This window comes from Nothobranchius furzeri, chromosome 1, assembly GCF_043380555.1.
Source record: "Nothobranchius furzeri strain GRZ-AD chromosome 1, NfurGRZ-RIMD1, whole genome shotgun sequence".
NCBI lineage: Eukaryota > Metazoa > Chordata > Actinopteri > Cyprinodontiformes > Nothobranchiidae > Nothobranchius > Nothobranchius furzeri.
Window position 1 is genome coordinate 99,626,735 of NC_091741.1, and position 19,582 is coordinate 99,646,316.

The following is a 19,582-nucleotide window of genomic DNA, read 5'->3' on the forward strand; positions in this document are numbered from 1 at the left end:
AGACTGATGACAAATGTTGGGGTCTTGCTTTGGAGCCTACAGCCATCAAGGAGTACTGCAAGGTAAGAGAGGTAAACCACTACCCTTGTGGGGTCCTGATCCACCCTGAGGCACCATGGATGGGTTCAACAGCAGATGGGATTATGTATGATCCTGAGGCCAGCCTGAGTGTGGCCTGCTGGAAATAAAATGCCTAAATGTGTGTAGCTTTGTGGATTATTATGCTCAGAAAAGGTTTACTCTCTGTGGCGATCTCATCCTCATTACTGGCAGGTCGGTGTTGACTGTTGATTTCTCCATGTGAGTGGTGTGACTTTGTTGTTTACACCACAGATGACATGTTTATTCAGTGAGTTCCTCGTGACATGGAGTCATACAGACACTATTGTAATGTTTTCATTGCTGTTTAAATGTAAAGACTTACTGTGGAGGAAATTCAATGTAAATCTGCAGTAAAATTAAATATTTCTGCATTTTCTTGTTTGTGATGTTTTGTTTGCTATATGAGTAATCATTTTTAAATGGCTTCTGTTTAGTTTCAAAAGATAAGATTTAAATTAAATGAATTAAAGAAGACTAAACAAAAACCGATGACTTATTTTATTTACCACAGAAGCATTTGAAACCAAAAACTTTCAATTTCTTTTTTATTACAAAACCATTTAAAACATACAAATACACATTTAAGCATGACATAGGTTTTTTTTTATTTTAAGAACTATCAAATGAGAAATTAATCATAACTTACTTTATTGCAGAGGTTTTGTAAAGGTACCGCATCTCAAGCCCTCAGAAGGGCACAGCACCGTTGAAGATCATCTGAGTGAAAGCTTTAAATGCAGTACCTTTATGGAAGTGTGTAAATATACAGTGTGGTTGCCCTACATGACTCGGGGTGCTCAGACATCAGGCTCCTTTGTAGGAGGAAAACACCTCACTCTGGAGGAGAGGGGAAGATGGACATTGACACATCAGCTCAGTGCAGTCAAGAATGAACGTGGTGTCTGGGTAGTCCTAAAAGTCTACAGGCAGATTTGGCCTTATCTCCTCCTCTGGTATCCAGATCCTCAAGTTCATGGATGTCATAAGCATTGAAGTGCCGACTACAAGCACAGGTGTGTTGTGTTACATTAAATTTGTCCCTGTGAATAGCAACAACCACCTACGTCTCGGCTCTGCATCAGTGGGAAAAGTAAAAACAATAAGGACAGAATTGTACTTTGCTGATCTCTCTCTCTCTCTCTCTCTCTCTCTCTCTCTCTCTCTCTCTCTCTCTCTCTCTCTTTCTCTCTCTCTCTCCTTTGTGTTATTTAATGTAACTAGTAACATGTAAATAATGGCTACCTGTCCAGGGTGTACCGTGCTAGTTTGCTCTCTCTCTTTCTCACACACACACACACACACACACACACACACACACACACACACACCATTGACATGACATGAGTCAAAATATAATTAGTTAAGAGCTTTTTTGGACAGTTAGCAAGGCAGCTTCATTTGTCTAGCACAAACCTGAGCAATTAATGATTTTTCCAGCAAGAACATAAAACATTCAAATTGATGTGACAACATAAAACAGCAGATAAAATAATTAAAGTAAATTAGATTTAAGAAATAAAATGTACAACATAATAACTAACGAGTTATACATAAGAATACTTTAAAATATCCCAAAAGAACTGTTGTCAGAGTTTTTGGGTAGTTTCACATTCTTTACAAAATGAAAATAATGGGGTTACATTAGCAAATGACAGCTTTAAAGAAAACATGTAGGTGGTAAGAAGCATATTTTCTAGAAAACCTGCTAAACTCTTCTCAGCTCAGAACCAATGTGTGGAAGAAATGTATGAAAAAAAGATGTGCAATGAAGTTTGTCCGAGTGGATTTGCCGTAGTATGACGTAATCAGCAGGCCTCCGATCTGAGCGGGAATGGAGCCCACTTGGCTTTAGGCAGATTGTTAGCTCTTTGGATGATCAAGGACTTCATGTAACTGAAGAACTGGTATGCCAGTTATATAGGTATGTAATTATAATTTTTTTCCCTTATAAATAATGTGTATACATTTTGACTTGACATACATCAGTTTACTCCTCCTTGAACCGTCACCTTATCGTGGTGGAGGAGTTTGAGTGCCCTAATGATCCTAGGAGCTATGTTGTCTGGGGCACTTAGTGCCCCTGGTAGGGTCTCCCATGACAAATTGGTCTTAGGTGAAGGGTGAGACAAAGAACGGTTCGAAGGATCTTTCATGGCGGTTAAAATGAAGAGTCGGAGTACCCGGCCCGGAGGGTTACCGGGGTCCCACCCTGGAGCCAGGCCTGGGGTTGGGGCCCGTGAGCGAGCGCCTGGTGGCCGGGCTTTCGCCCATGGGGCCCGGCCGGGCCCAGCCCGAACCGGATACATGGGCTCGTCCAACTGTGGACCCACCACCCGCAGGAGGAACATGAAGGGTCCGGTGCAATGCGAATCGGGTGGCAGACCAAGGCGGGAGCCTTGGCGGTCCAATCCCCGGACAAGAAAACTAGTTTTTGGGACATGGAACGTCACCTCGCTGGCGGGGAAGGAGCCGGAGCTTGTGGCAGAGGTTGAGCGGTACCGGCTAGATATAGTCGGACTCACCTCGACACATTGCATTGGCTCTGGAACCCGAGACCTGGAGAGGGGTTGGACACTCTACTTTGCTGGAGTTGCTCCGGGTGAGAGGCGGAGGGCTGGGGTTGGCTTTTTGTTAGCTCCGAGACTCTCTGCCTGTGTGTTGGGGTTTACCCCGGGGGACAAGAGGGTAGCTTCCTTGCGCCTTCGGGTCGGGGAACGGGTCCTGACTGTTGTTTGTGCTTATGGGCCAAATATCAGTTCAGAGTACCCACCCTTTTTGGAGTCCCTGGGACGAGTGCTAGATAGTGCTCCATCAGGGGACTCCATTGTCCTGCTGGGGGACTTCAATGCTCACGTGGGCAATGACAGCTTGACCTGGAGGGGTGTGATTGGGAGGAACGGCACACCTAATCTGAACTCGAGCGGTGTTTTGTTATTGGACTTCTGTGCAAGCCGCAGTTTGGCCATAACGAACACCATGTTCGAACATAAGGATGCCCACCGGTACACTTGGTACCAGGGCAGCCTAGGTCACAGGTCGATGATAGATTTTGTAGTCGTATCATCTGACCTGCGGCCGTATGTTTTGGACACCCGAGTGAAGAGAGGGGCGGAGCTGTCAACTGATCACCACCTGGTGGTGAGTTGGATCAGATGGCAAGGGAACATGCCGCGTAGACCTGGCAGACCCAAACGCATAGTGAGGGTCTGCTGGGAACGCCTGGCAGAAGAACCTGTCAAGACGGTCTTCAACTCCCACCTCCGGCAGAGCTTTGACCACGTCCCGAGAGCAGTGGGGGACATTGAGTCCGAGTGGGCCTTGTTCCACTCTGCGATTGTCGAGGCGGCTGTTGCTAGCTGTGGCCGTAAGGTGGCCGGTGCCAGTCGTGGTGGCAACCCCCGTACCCGCTGGTGGACACCAGAGGTTCGGGGAGCCGTCAGGCTGAAGAAGGAGGCCTACAGGGCGTGGCTGGTCTGTGGGTCTCCGGAGGCAGCAGACAGGTACCGGATAGCCAAGCGGGGTGCAGCAGTGGCAGTTGCCGAGGCAAAATCTCAGGCGTGGGAGGAGTTTGGTGAGGCCATGGAGAAAGACTATCGATCGGCTCCAAAGAGGTTCTGGCAAACTGTCCGGCGCCTCAGGAGAGGAAGGCAGCAACTCGCTCACACTGTTTACAGTGGGGATGGGGAGCTGCTGACGTCAACTGAGGCTATAGTCGGACGGTGGAAGGAATACTTTGAGGAGCTCCTCAATCCCACCAATGCGCATTCCGAGGAGGAACCAGAGCTGGGAGGCCTGGGGATGGACTGTCCGATCTCGGGGGCAGAAGTTGCTGAGGTAGTCAAACAACTACACAGCGGCGGAGCCCCGGGGGCGGATGAGGTTCGTCCTGGGTATCTCAAGGCTATGGATGTTGTAGGGCTGTCATGGTTGACACGTCTCTACAACATTGCGTGGTCATCGGGGGCAGTTCCTAGGGAGTGGCAGACCGGGGTGGTGGTCCCCATCTTTAAGAAGGGTGACCTGAGGGTGTGTTCCAACTATAGGGGGATCACACTCCTCAGCCTCCCTGGAAAGGTCTACGCCAAGGTACTGGAGAGGAGGGTCCGATCGATAGTTGAATCTCAGATAGAGGAGGAGCAATGTGGTTTTCGTCCTGGCCGTGGAACTGTGGACCAGCTCTATACCCTTGCAAGGGTGATGGAGGGGGCATGGGAGTTTGCCCAACCAATCCACATGTGTTTTGTGGATTTGGAGAAGGCTTATGACCGTGTCCCCAGGGGCACCCTGTGGGGGACGCTCCAGGAGTATGGGGTGGGTGGCTTTCTGTTAAGGGCCATTCAGTCCCTTTACCAGAGGAGCGTGAGTTTGGTCCGCATAGCCGGTAGTAAGTCGGACCTGTTCCCAGTGAGGGTTGGACTCCGCCAGGGCTGCCCTTTGTCACCGGTTCTGTTCATCACTTTTATGGACAGAATTTCTAGACGCAGCCGTGGTGTGGAGTGTGTCGAGTTTGGTGGCAGGAGAATCTCGTCTCTGCTTTTTGCGGATGATGTGGTCCTCCTAGCTTCATCCAGCTCTGACCTTCAGCTCTTGCTGGGTAGGTTCGCGGCCGAATGTGAAGCGGCTGGGATGAGGATCAGCACCTCCAAATCTGAGACCATGGTTCTCGACCGGAAAAGGGTGGCTTGCCACCTCTGGGTCGGGGGAGAGGTCCTACCTCAAGTGGAGGAGTTTAAGTATCTCGGGGTCTTGTTCACGAGTGAGGGTAGGAGGGATCGGGAGATCGACAGGCGGATTGGTTCGGCGTCTGCAGTGATGCGGACGCTGAGCCGATCTGTCGTGGGGAAGAGGGAGCTGAGCCAGAAAGCCAGGCTCTCGATTTACCGGTCGATCTACGTCCCAATCCTCACCTATGGTCATGAGCTTTGGGTAATGACCGAAAGAACGAGATCGCGGATACAAGCGGCCGAAATGAGTTTCCTCCGTAGGGTGGCCGGGCTCAGCCTTAGAGATAGGGTGAGGAGCTCGGACATTCGGGAGGGACTCGGAGTAGAACCGCTGCTCCTCCGGATCGAAAGGAGCCAGTTGAGGTGGTTTGGGCATCTGGTCAGGATGCCTCCTGGACGCCTCCCCGGGGAGGTGTTTCGGGCATGTCCTGCCGGCAGAAGGCCCCCGGGTCGACCCAGGACACGTTGGAGAGGTTACATCTCCAATCTGGTCCGGGAACGCCTTGGGGTCCTGCCGGAGGAGCTGGTGGACAAGGCCGGGGAGAGGACGGCCTGGAGCTCCCTAGTTGGGATGCTGCCCCCGCGACCCGGACCCGGATAAGCGGAGGAAGACGAGACGAGACGAGACGAGATACATCAGTTTAACCGTTTTTAATGTTAGCGCACCGCATAAATGTGTAACATTATATAGTGTATGCTAAAAACTGAGCTTGTTTTAGCCAGCGTCATTCTAGGTCTTTGGTTACAGCTAAAATATAACAGTCAAAGAAAACACTACCTATCCATAAAACAAAGTCAGTACATTTCAATTAGCTCTAATAATAAATGTTTAGTGTAGGACAAACAAATTCCGGTGTTCCTAAATAGTTTTTAGAGGCTGCTTCTCACCACTATTTAATGTCTACATGGTACATTTGCTATTCTAAAACATTACCTTCCGGTCTGTGTTTTTTTATGTTAAACTGCAAATATGTGATTTGTTGCAGGACTAGGAAAGAACTGTGCATCTTCCACTTGTGAGTTGGTGCTATACAGCTGAAGGACAGCCAAAAGACACAGCAGAAGGACTAGAGTACTCAGGTGAGTAAAAATTAGTATTTGCAAATACAGGAAAATAAAGTTTCAACAGCATATATTTGTCAGAGTTTTTAATATGATGTACCAGTACTCATGGAGTAGGTACTTTCTTCATTGGACTGAACATCCAAAGAGTTGATTAACCCCTTATCTTTTCAGTCCATGAAAATTAGTGCTGAAGACACTTATGAGAAAGCATAAGTAACAATAAAGGTTAAAATTAGAAAAGAAACCTAAAATAAATAACATATTTCAATAAAAAAAAACAGCCTAGTTTAAAGCAAAGGAAGTGAAATAAAACCCACATATAATGTTGCAGTGGGGCAGGGATGATCACTGGAGTTGTCAGTTGTTTTAAATGCTTTTATTCAAATCATTTCAACTTACATACAAACTGATCCTCTTATATTATGTGCCTAAAGCTGTATGGTACTAGGGGTGGTTGATATGGGAAAAAAAATCATCACAATTTATTTTATGTCAAATCACGATCACTATTTAATCAAGTTTTTTTTCCATTTTGATAAAGATGATGTTTTGAAAATTATTTACCAGTAAAGTAAATCAATGTAAAAGCATAACCCATCACAGAAAATAAGAAAAAAGATTTCAGAATAAAAAAATAATCAACTTCCTGCCTGTCCGTGGAATTTAGTAAAATGTTGAAATGCTGTAAGATTTACTTTGACACTGAGAACTGATTGGCATTATGACTAACTCCATGGTTGTAAAAGTATGTTGCATGGATTTTTTATGTTATATTGGAAATATCTATGTTGTTGTTCTTCATATCTTTCCTTTCAGTGTATGGTCACGGAATGGATGACCTTTGGGATTTCCTGCGACAAAGGAACATTCCTGAGGAAACTATAGAGACCATGTTGAGAGAGAAGGTACTTTGATGAACATTTAAAAAAATTCAAAAATATTGTGGGAACGGGAAGCATGTTTCTTGCAATATCATCTAATTAAATTTCAATAATATCACATGCAATTCTGTTGCTATAATTGTGTTTTTAAACAATAATATTTCACTGTCTTCATTTAGATCGATACCAGCATCATCCAGTTGATGACAGATGAACAATTAAAGAGTTATTTGCCATCATATGGAGACCGCCTTGCACTGTTAGGTTATTGTAGGAGAAAGGAAAATGGAAACCCAAACTGGCGCAAAACAAAGCTTTTTGAGCGCCTTAAATCAAAACTGCGTAAAAGAAGAAGAACTGCTGATGAAGATGGCAGCAGTACAGAACAAGAAGAGCAATCTGCAACCCCTGTAAAGAAAAATGCTCTTAAGTCAAAGAGGAAAATAGAACTAGGCTGGATGATCTACGATGAAAAAATAGAGGCTTTTAAACAAGTGAGAGCAAAAAGAGGAGGTGGAACAAGGAGGGTAGATGTATCAAAAGATGCAAAGAAAAATGACATAATTCAGATGGCAATTGATCTATTCTTTCCTAATGGGAGAAATAGAGAAGGGTCCTTAGCAGATTTTGAGGTGGATCTCAGAGATTATCAGGAAGTGGCAGTTGATGACAACATTACAGTAGGACAACTTTACATTGATACAAAACTCCCGGTTATCAGGTTTTATCTGACCACACGTAAAAAGATGGAAACCCACTCAAACTGTCAAGATGAAGAGTCTTCACCATTTGCTCAGGACCACAACAGTTCTCACAGTCATCCCTCCTCTTCTTCAGCTTTTAATGATGCTACAATCAGTCAGGCTACAGAATCTGAAACAGTCACTACTGACTTGATATTTTTCGAAAATTCCACAAATGACGAAAATATTGAATTAACATTTCATTCCACAGAGTTCATGGATGAGGATACCAGTAACACTGTATTTGTGGGGGAGTTTTCTGAGAGTGAGCCACAGATTCTGGATAATACTCTACCTCTGTCTCCACAAACCCTGTCCTTAGCAGAGCCAGTGAAGAAAATACTGGTTGTTCACAGAGGACAGGTACTTCGGCAGCTCATATTACACTTCTGTGATGATAAAATTCTAGAAAGTAACTTCAGAATCCAACTTGTCCTTCCTGATGGAAAACCTGAGATGGCATTTGATGAAGGAGGAGTTGTGAGAGACTGTCTCTCTGAATTCTGGAAAGATTTTTATGAGCAGTGTACCACAGGAAATGCTTATAAAGTTCCATTTCTAAGACACGATTATGGACAGGAGCAGTGGGAGAGTGTAGGCCGAATAATCGCTTTTGGCTGGACAAGACAGAAATATCTTCCTGTGGGGATCGCACCTGTCATATTAGAGCAGGCTGCCTTTGGACATGTAAAAAGTGATGTGGTGGAAAATTTTCTGAAGTACATGCCTGAATCTGAGCGCACAGTGTTTCAATCATGGCAAGCAGATTTTAGCAGTGTTGACCAAGAAGAATTAATAGAGATTCTTGATAACCACTGCTGCAGACGACTGCCCACTGCCAGAAATGCAAACGAAATCCTACAGGAACTTGCACACAAAACACTTGTCCAAGAGCCGGCCTATGTTATTGAACAATGGGCAAAAATACTCAGCATCACTGAGAACAGCTTGAAGGACATTTCTTCAGTATATGAAAACTTGCAACCAAATGTAAGAAAAGTTTTGAAGTCCCTCGACTTTCCTGAGGAAATGAATGTCCATCAGACGGCCATTCAAAGGTATGTAACCACATACATAAGGAATGCAGATTTGCAGCATCTGTCCTTGTTTCTAAGATTCTGCACAGGGTCAGACTTGTTCCTGGACAAGAGAATAAGTATCGAGTTCAACAAGATCCAAGGGTTTCTGAGAAGACCGGTGGCTCACACATGTGGCTGTGTCCTGGAGCTGTCAGTCTATTATGACAACTATCCAGATTTCAGTGCTGAAATGAACAAAGTTTTGGATTCTAATGTATGGGTCATGGACATTGTTTAAAGTTTTTTTCTCTCAAAGAGAAAGGTGAAAAAAGCTAAGGTGGCTCTTCAAAACAAACAGTTTATTTCTATCAACAAGTGAGGTGTTTATTTTATTTTTTTCCCATATTTTCACACAGGTGGACTCCCACAAACAAAGATTTCTTTAAGCACATGACTTTAATTTTCAAAAATGTCCAAAAGATGGATGATTTTTTTGTTAGATGTTCCAAAATAAATACATTCTGATTACAATGTACTCTTCTTTATTGAGTAGCAATTGCACTGTATATAAACTAAAATATTAAGTATCACAAAATCTCTGAAATATAAATGTGAAAGTACCATATTACAACATTTATGCTTCTACAAACTGAACGGTAACAAAAGTACAAACTATTATATATATATATATATAACAGTTTTTTGCTAAGAACAACCAAATACACTGTACTTGTAACCCCACTGTCCATATAACCACCAGTGTCCTGAGCTGGTAAGAATAAGAAAAGGGATAACCTGAACATTTTGGCATTATTGAGTGTTATTTTAAACAAAAGGCTAACATAAATTAAATTCTAAGGAATTCTGTTGGTAGGTTTTGACCTACACTTTAAAGTAAACACTAAATTCCATCACTCTTTGAATAAAGCACAGAAACAAGTCATATCTCACTTGTGTATTTTAGCCCACTTACAATCACAAAGTTTGTACCATAACACAGGCGATGCTGAAATAAAACCAGCCTTGTTGGATTTGGGGAGTATGTGATATAGATAATCTATTCCCTCAGCCCATCGCTAATCATTTGACGGAGCTTTACATACAGATTAGTAATTTCATAAACATCATCTGACATTACCAGTCTGTGCTCAGACATGAGTTCAGTGCACAAGTGAAATACGTCTACATCACAGGGAAAATCCTTGAAATAACGCTCCTCTAGACATATTTCCAGCTTTGTTGGACTCACAGGCTGGAGAAAATTTGGAACCCCATAAAGGTTGGGGACAGCATGCATTATTGTTGGACGACCACTAGGAGCTCGAGGATTATTAGTAGATCGTATGTGATGGTCATTCCAAGCATAGACAACCTCATCCAGTTCCACCTGTACAATGACCAAAAAAGAATAGTAAAATTAGAAAATAAAATATTGTTTTATTATTTAGAAATATTTACATATTTCTGTGCTGCAAGAATGTAAGAAATACATTTCTATTACCTGTATTGTTTGTAGGAAGCAAAACTGGATCAGTGATTTGTCCAGAAAGCTGTCAACAAAAAAACCATCAGCTTTCAGCTGGTCAAAATGATCCATCCAAAACTGGGCACATTCACTTCTTAAGGTGCACCACCATCGTTCTATCCTTTGATTTCCAGTGCTCGGGCCGAGGATAGCAGAGTCAAAACCATTTTCTTTTTCAGTGTTGTGCAGAAATCTTTGCATCGCCACCACATGAGTGTTTTCTGTGCCATGATCCACTCTGACCTTTTGTGGACATCCATTCCATTCCACCAGAGAATCAATGAAATAGCCAGCAATGATGCGAGGGTCACTGTTGGTTTTATATGCTTCCAACCAGATAATTTTCCTTGAGAAGCCATCTATGCAGCCATTAATACAAATACCATAAGGTTTGAGCTTGTCGTAGCCATCAATGTGCCATACATAATTTGGCCCACGACTGACATAAGAGCGTCGCCTCAAACGGTTTTGAGCGCGCATCTCAACCCCAGTTGGATCCATCATGCGCATCAGAACACGTACTGTTTCCCTGTCGGTGACTATCCCAGCCATCCAGCATTTCTGGTGCATCCACCTGTAGCCATGCTGTCTACCAGATCCTTGTAGTTGTTGCTGAATGAAAGATGCCACTTCAGCTTCATCTGTCTTGTTTCTTCTTCTCCAAAGCCGCAACTTTTGCAAGCGTCTCTCTAATGTGCGAAGGCTTAATTTCACATTTTGGGATTCTTCCAAAAGTTGTAAGATTTCACGATTGGAAAAACCACTTCTGAAATATTGCTCAATGATGTTACTGATATCCATTTCTGTCTATCAAGCCAAACCCACACCCAGATCCTCATAATTATGAGATAGCTAAGTCATAATAATGAGATACTAAGTCATAATAATGAGAAACTAAGTCATAATAATGAGATACTAAGTCATAATATTGAGATACTATCTCATTATTATGAGATAGCTAAGTCATAATTATGAGATACTAAGTCATAATAATGAGATACTAAGTCATAATAATGAGATACTATCTCATAATAATGAGATAGCTAAGTCATAATTATGAGGTACTAAGTCATAATAATGAGAAACTATCTCATAATAATGAGATAGCTAAGTCATAATTATGAGATAGTATCTCATAATTATGAGATAGCTAAGTCATAATAATGAGATACTAAGTCATAATTATGAGATGCTATCTCATTATTATGACTTAGTATCTCATAATTATGAGATAGTATCTCATAATAATGAGATAGTATCTCATTATTATGAGATAGCTAAGTCATAATTATGAGATAATAATTTTTTTTTTAATCTGAGTGGCGGGAATGGGCTTCCATACTTTTAAGTGATACATACAACAGGCAGTTTTCTCTGCCGGGTAATTTTTGACCCGTAACACCACACAAGTAACTTTTTTTTTAGACCTTTAGAATTGACTAAAATTGTGAAAATTGATTTTACTGCATTTAAATAGATGCGTTTGAGGATTAGATGAAGCTTCATTCCAGGACAGAAAAGGAAAGTGTACTTTTTACACAGTTAAACTTGAAAACGGGTCAAATTTGACCCTAACACAACAGAAGGGTTAAGTAGTCCAAAACAGTTAATAGGAAGTTAAGAAAAGTCTCATGTTGCCTCCTGACAAACTAAGAAAATAAATTACAATATATTACAGTTTAGTCTTTTATTCTCTCCTTTTTATCATTTGAAACAACTGTAGGGTTTAAATGATTAGTCTGTGGGAGTCTTTGGTGTTGAGCTGACAATTATGTAAATAAATAGCTCAGGCTCTGGTATGCTGAAGCTGGAGAGTGAGTCATTGATAATAACTAAATTTTAACTAATTACATGTACTGTGGTGTTTGGGTCCACTTGTTCCAAAGGTTATTATTTATTTATTTATTTTCTGTCGAAAAATTGAGGAAAACCAGCCTTAAATGATTGGTGCATTTTACAGGAAAACATGTGTCTGACAGTTTTCACCCTTCCTTAGGTTTCTGTTCTTCAAATCTGTAACCACGTTTCTTTTTTATAGTTGTTTCTTCATCAAGTTAGTAGTAGAAAAGACCCTTTTTGTTTCTGATCAAAAAAGCAAGTTAAAAACTCTGATTTATTTAAATTAATAATGAATAAAATGTAAATAAATACGCAATTAGTTTATACCAGAAGTTTGTATTGATAAAATCTTTATAGTGTGCATTCAGTTTGGCTATTCTGGATTTTTCACTTGAGGAATGAATGAATGAGTGAAAGTGGCTCCTCTGGTCTTGTTCCGAGAAACATGACTCACAAACATACAACTCATACTCAGTCGGCTAATTGTTAGGCATCCACCCTCGAACAGAAAAAAGGTATTGCTTCAGGTTGGAGATAACAAATCTTCACCCTCCTCTGCAACTAAAGACAATCACTGTTGGAATGCAACTTATGTAGCAAGGAGGGAAAAAGGGTCAAACAAACACATGTAAAACAAAAACAGAGGTTACAACCAAGAAACAGCAGAACCAGGAAAAATGTGTTCAACAACACTTGATTGATTAGCATATTGCATGCTGTTTAACACAGACTCACTGTTTGAATGCATATCTTCATTTCATCACACAGAGAAATAGAGACAATGACCAAGGCAATTCCACCTTTTTGAAAGTGTGATGAACAGGCTTACTAAAACTGATATTTATTCCCTCAATTATTTGTATTAGGAGAAACATCTTATATTTTTGTTACAATTTTTTATTTAAAGATATATTATAAAAGTTAAAAATTTATATTTTAAATTCAGGTAAACTAAACCAAGGTTTAATCTGTATGTCATTGCCCTTGCTGTGCTGCGTCTACCGTGATGTGGGCACTGTACTGGTCTGTCGTAGTGAAGAGAGAGCTTAGCCAAAAGAAGAAGCTTTGGGTTTACCTGTTGATTTATGATTCAACGCTGCCAGGGGAACATTTCACATATTGATTGATTGACTGATTTTTATTGATTAGCATTCAAATTTCTCAATTAATACAGAATAAAGATTACCACAAAGCAAGAAACACAAAACAAGGCTAATCAAAAGTTATTGGCTGAAGCATTTGCTTTTAACACCAACTCTTTGAACAAAGATCTTTTTGCACACACAGGAACTGCATGCTGAGAATAAAACAGCAAAACAAACAAACAGACAATCAAAACAAAACAAAAAACTTTACACCTTAGATAAGTAACTACATCAAAGCAAAACAATTAGGAGTTTCAGCATTATTATTATTGCTCTTTTCATTCTTGATTTATGTATTTTTCTAATACTCTAATACTAATTTTTAAACACATTTTTAAACAATTAAGTTAAACTACATCTTTTTAAATCACTGTCATAGCTATTCCACAGGTAACTCCTCTAATAAAAGTACATCTCTGCTTTATACTTGTCCTTATCTTATTTTTGTTAAAGAATTATGTTCCCCTTACGTCATATTGACCTCTCTGACTTTGAAAAGCTTCTGTGTACTGCGGCAAAGCAAGTTATTTTGTGCTATATACATTATCTGTGCCATTTTATATTCAACTAAAACATAAAATTTCAGGGTATTCAGATTAATAAACAAAATATTAGTTGGTTCTATGTAGTTAGATTGGTTTATAATTCTTATAGTTCTTTTTTGTAACTGAAAAATTGGAATAGTATTTGTTTTAAATGCATTACCCCATATCTCCAGACAATGTCATATATGGAAGCAACAGAGTACAATAAAGTGTGTATAATGATTTCTTGTTCAGGACATGCTTTGTTTTGTAGAGAATAGAAATGTTTTTTGACATTTTTGTTTTCATATGGTTTATGTGAGACTTCCAACTCAGCTTATCATGAAGTATCACTCCAAGAAATTTATTTTCATACACTCTTTCAATTTCAGTTCCATTGACCCTGATTTTAGATATGTTTTTCATTTGTCTAATGCCAAAAATAATGAATTTTGTTTTCTTTATATTTAACAATAACTAATTTATATCAAACCAGTCTTTTAATATATTTAACTCATTTTCCACTGTAGTCAGAAGCTGTTCTAGATTTTTACCAGAGTAATACAAAGTGATATCATCAGTAAACAATACACATTTTAACAGTTTGGAAACACTACATGTATCATTTATATATAATATAAATAATTCTGAGCCCAACACAGAGCCCTGAGCAACACCACAAGTTACCTTCAACTGTTTAGATTTTACATTATTGATTTTGACATATTGACATCTGTCGTCTGGATAACTTTTCATCCACTTGTATGCTATCCCTCTTAGGCCATGTCTCTCTAGTTTGTCCATTAATATAGAATGATCAACTGTATCAAACACCTTTATTTTAATCTATAAAAACACCAACAGTATATTCCTTATTATCTATTGTATTAGATATCCCTTCTACATGTTCCATCACTGTCATTGAAGTGGACCTTCTCGCTCTAAAGCCATATTGGTTATCACTTAGGAGATTATGCTTCTCAATATATTTATCACGTCTATTAACAAATAACTTTTCTAAAATTTTTGAGACCTGTGGGAGTAGTGATATTGGCCTGTAATTGGTAAAATGACATCTTTCTCCGTTTTAATGGATTGGAATAACTTTAGCTATCTTCATATATATCAGATATAACATCTGTAATCATGTTTCTTTTTTAGAGTTGTTTTTAAGTTGCATAGAAAAATAATATACTTTTTGCTTCATCATGGATTTCCAAAAGGAAATAAAATATTCTAATGTATTTAAATTAAGAAGAAAATAACATTTTATTAAATAAGTGAAATTTTTAAGTTAAATTCCTTACTGAATAAATCTTTATGTGTGTTTTCAGCATGTTGGGCTCATCTATTGTCCTTCATGAAATAAATAAACGAAGGACTCTGGTCGTGTTCTTAACCCACAAACACCCAACTAACACAACTGTTATTGTCTCCAGGACCCTAAAAAAACAGGTATTGCCACAGGTTGGAGATAACAAATCTTCAGTTCAGTTGACACCCTCCTGTGCAACTAAAGATGATAACGTAGGAATGCAGCTAATTTGTAGAACAAAAACACGTGAAACAAAAACAGAGGTTTCAACTGAGAAGAAACAGGAAATAGGAGAACAACGGCATATTTTATGTAATAGTGTTTAACATAGAGACACTCTGTTTGAATGTTTGTTTTCTTTCTGTCACAGAGAAAAACAAACAATGACTAAAGGAGTTACATAGGTGTGATGGACAAGCTTACAGAAAATTGTATGCAATTGTATATAATGGATGATACTGATGTCCTCCACCTTTCAAATGTAAATCACCTTCAGCTATTCCTCCCACCTTGCTACACACACATTGTTTTATTCTCTGTTCACATTGTGCCTCATCTACCTCATTACCTCCCCCAACCAATAGACCTCTTCATAAACTCCACCTGCTCCAACTGTGCCGACGGCTTTCCGTCAAATACTGGAAACACGTTGAAAGTACAGAATATAATCCTGTCACAATCTTACTACATCTCTTGATAAAAGTTTAAGTGAAGCCAGTGCTGGAGAGGCTCATCAGAACCAAGACCAACATTATGGTCATTGCCCCAGCGTCCTGAAGCACAGAAATGTGTCTCAGCAGAACAGCCTGTCCAAGGTTACACACACACACACACAAACATCCATCCATCCATCCATTTTCATCCACTTATCTGGAGTCGGGTCACGGGGGCAGTAGCCTAAGTTGAGAGGCCCAAACTTCCCTCTCCCCAGCCACTTGGGCCAGCTCTTCCGGGGAATCCCAAGGCGTTCCCTGGCCAGGTGAGAGACATAGTCCCTCCACCGTGTCCTGGGTCTACCTTTAGGTCTCCTCCCGGTTGGACGTGCCCAGAAAACCTCATTAGGGAGGCGTCCAGGAGGCATCCTGACCAGATGCCCGAGCCACCTCAACTGGCTCCTCTCGATGTGGAGGAGCAGCGGGTCTACTCCGAGCCCTTCCCGAATGACCAAGCTTCTCACCCTATCTCTAAGGGAGAGCCCAGCCACTCTTCGGAGAAAACTCATTTCGGCCGCTTGTATCCGCGATCTCGTTATTTTGGTCACTACCCAAAGCTCATGACATAGGCAGACAGGGGTGATGGTCCCCTTATTTAAAAAGGGGGACCACAGGGTGTGTTCCAACTACAGGGGTCACACCTCCTGAGCCTTCCTGGTAAGGTCTATTCAGGGGTTCTGGAGAGGAAGGTCCGTCAGATTGTTGAACCTCAGATTCAGGAGGAGCAATGTGGTTTTCGTCCTGGCCGTGTAACACTGGACCAGCTCTCTACCCTTAGGGGGATCCTGGAGGGTGCGTGGGAATTTGCCCAACCAGTCTACATGTGTTTTGTGGATTTGGAGAAGGCGTTTGACCGCATCCCTCGGGAGGCCCTGTGGGGGGTACTCCGGGAGTATGGGGTACCAGGCCCTCTGATACGGGCTGTTAGGTCCCTGTATGATCATTGTTAGAGCTTGATCCGCATTGCCGGCAGTTAGTCGGGCTCGTTCCCAGTGAGAGTTGGACTCCGCCAAGGCTGCCCTTTGTCACAGATTCTGTGCATAACCTTTATGGACAGGATTTCTAGGCACAGCCAAGGTGTGGAGGGCATCCGTTTTGGTGGCCTGAGGATCAGGTCTCTGCTTAATGCAGATGATGTGGTCCTGTTGGCTTCATCAGAACGTGATCTTCAGCTTTCGCTGGAGCAGTTCGCAGCTGAGTGTGAAGCAGCTGGCATGAGAATCAGCTCCTCTAAATCTGAGACCATGGTCTTGATTCGGCAAAGGGTAGAATGCCTTCTTCAGGTCAGGGATGAGGTCCTGCCCCAAGTGGAGGAGTTTAAGTATCTCAGGGTCTTGTTCACAAGTGAGGGAAAACTGGAGCTTGAGATCGATAGTCGGATTGGTGCTGCATCTGCAGTGATGCGGGTGTTGTACCAGCCTGTCGTGGTGAAGAGAGAGCTGAGTCAGAAGGCGAAGCTCTCGATTTACTGGTCGATCTACGTTCCTACCCTCACAGCGATACGTTTGGGCCTGCCTGATTTGACCGGCATCCTTCCCCACCATCTGAGCCAACTCACCACCAGGCAGTGGTACGTTGACAGCTCCGTCCCTCTCTTCACCCGAGAGTCCAAGACATGCGGCTGCAGGTCAGATGAAACAACAACAAAGTCGATCATCGAGCTGCGGTCTAAGGTATCCTGGTGCCAAGAGCACAAATGGACACCTTTATGTCTGAACATGGTGTTCATTATGGACAATCCATGACTGGCACAGAAGTCCAATAACAAAACACCACTCGAATTCAGATCAGGGGGGCCGTTCCTCCCAACCACACCTCTCCAGGTTTCATTGTCGTTGCCCACGTGAGCGTTAAAGTCCCCCAGCAGAATGAGGGAGTCACCGGAAGGAGCGCTTTCAAGCCCCCCCAACCCCCAGGTCTCCAAAAAGGGTGGGTAGTCTGAACTGTAGTTTGGGTATAAGCACAGACCACAGTCAGAACCCCACATGTAGGCGGAGGGAGGCTACCCTCTCATTCACTGGGGTAAACCCCAACATACAGGCACCACAATGGGGGGCACCCTTGCTCCGGGCCTCTCAGTGGGAGCAACTCCAGAGTGGTAGAAAGTCCAACCCCTCTCAAGGAAACTGGTTCCTGAGCCAGAGCCATGCGTTGAGGTGAGTCCGACTATATCTGGTCGGAACCTCTCAACCTCACACACCAACTCAGACTCCTTCCCCACCAGAGAGGTGACATTCCATGTGCCAAGAGCCAGCTTCTGTAGCCGAGGATCAGACCGCCAAGGTCTCTGCCCTCAACTACCACCCGTCACACATTGCACCCGACCCCTTTGGCCCCTCCAAGCCCCCACAATGCGGCTCAGAAAGTGGTCTCAACCTGGAAGTACCAAAAATTGCAGTTCCACCCTCATCAGCTGGGGGCTGGTGTCAGAAGCAAGCAAATCCTCATTGACTTCCATGTTAAAAATACCAATTTCTCAGCATAAATAAACATGTTTATAGCCTGGTACCAAAACATGTTTTTTGTTTAAATTATCTACTTTACACTCATGACAACTCTGAGGGGGGTGAATTTTTTTCTCACTCTTCTGTTTAAGTGTATTAAAAGCCTAAAATTCTGTATAATTAATGAGCATCAGACCCACGTGACCGCCGCCTCAGACCCACGTGACCACAGAGCTAGCTCCGTGGAAAGGCCTCAGTAGAGCCTCGACCTGGCTTGGAAACTGCTCCGGGATTTTGATTCTCTGTTTGTGTATTCTTTTTTGGATATTATTTTTGCAATTGTTGGACAAAATGACTTGCTGTGGCATTAATTGCACTAATAGAGCGTCCAAGGAGTCTCCACTTCATTTTTTTCTGTAATTAAAATTATATTTATGTATTTTAGGTCACTGCTGAGCTGAGCTTAGATTTTAACATGTACTGTTTAACCATGAAATTTAAATGTAATAGGGTAAAACCCAGTGCATTTAACATAATGCTGCACTTTAGAAAATGGGTTGAAATATAACATGATGGTGGAGCTGGGTTCCGACTATCGGCTTGTGGAGCTCTCGGGAGACCGATGTTTTCCACGCGTTCTCGCCTCCCGGCAGCTCAGCGCATCTCTGTCTGATCGCGGGTTCTGTGTGCTGCGCGGGCTGATGGCTGGGTCTCCCGGCAACTCGGTGCATCTCTGTCTGATTGCGGCTCCTGTCTGCTGCGCAGGCTGACAACTTGTGGAGCTCTGGGATGGAAACCTTTCCACCCGGTTCTCCCCAGCGGCAGCTCTGCGCATCTCAGATCGCAGGGGCGCTTGTCTGCTGTGCAGCTGCCAGCTTGTGGAGGTCTCGGATACCTCTGTGTTCCACCCGGTTTTACCCAGAGGTCAGCCCGGCGTATCTCTGACTCAGAAGCTCTGGTGTTGTGCACAAACTCCAGTTGTAGCTAAGTTGCTACCTCCATTAGCTTAGCCCCCACCTCCGCATTAGCTTTGGGTTAGCTTCAGGTTAGCTTGTAGCTAGTTCGACCGGGTGTTGTCAGTTGATCCCAGCCTTACAGCCCCACCCTCAGCTCCACCTCTCTTCCCTTTTATGGAATTGTCTGGGCTTGACGGAACCTGTGACACGGTCAAAATGGCGGTGGTGGCCACCTTCCATTTTAGTACAAAAATGTATTATTGGAGTCTATGGAAACCCATTGTCCATATATGTATGTCGATGGGCCCCTCCCACGAGTGGTGAGCCCATGGGAAGGGGGACCCACGTTTCCTCTTCAGGCTGTGCCCGGCCGGGCTCCATGGGTGAAAGCCCAGCCACCAGGTGCTCGCTAACGTGCCCCACCTCCAGGCCTGGCTCAAGAGGGGGGCCCCGGTGACCCACGTCCGGGTTTGGGAACACGGTTTCCATTTATATAATTCATCATAAGAGGTATTCGGGCTGCTCTTTGTCTGATCCCTCACCTAGGACATGTACAGCCTGTCCAAGGTTACACACGCACAAACATG

At 42.7% G+C, this 19,582-nt stretch overlaps 1 protein-coding gene across 1 annotated transcript; it reads left to right on the forward strand.

Moving 5' to 3' along the window:
- Positions 1–5,530: 5,530 nt before the first annotated feature.
- On the forward strand, positions 5,531–8,832 carry LOC139070760 (uncharacterized). Its single transcript, XM_070553592.1, has 3 exons — positions 5,531–5,906; positions 6,708–8,573; positions 8,631–8,832. The coding sequence occupies exons 2-3, from the start codon at positions 6,976–6,978 to the stop codon at positions 8,830–8,832; spliced, it is 1,800 nt and encodes a 599-aa protein (XP_070409693.1). The 5' UTR covers positions 5,531–5,906; positions 6,708–6,975.
- The last annotated feature ends 10,750 nt before the right edge of the window (positions 8,833–19,582 follow it).

Coding starts and splice junctions, on each gene's coding strand:
- LOC139070760 (XM_070553592.1), top strand. CDS start 6,976: ATGACAGATGAACAATTAAAGAGTTATTTGCCATCATATGGAGACCGC. Junction 8,574..8,630: donor CATCAGACGGCCATTCAAAG/GTATGTAACCAC, acceptor CTTGTTTCTAAG/ATTCTGCACAGGGTCAGACT.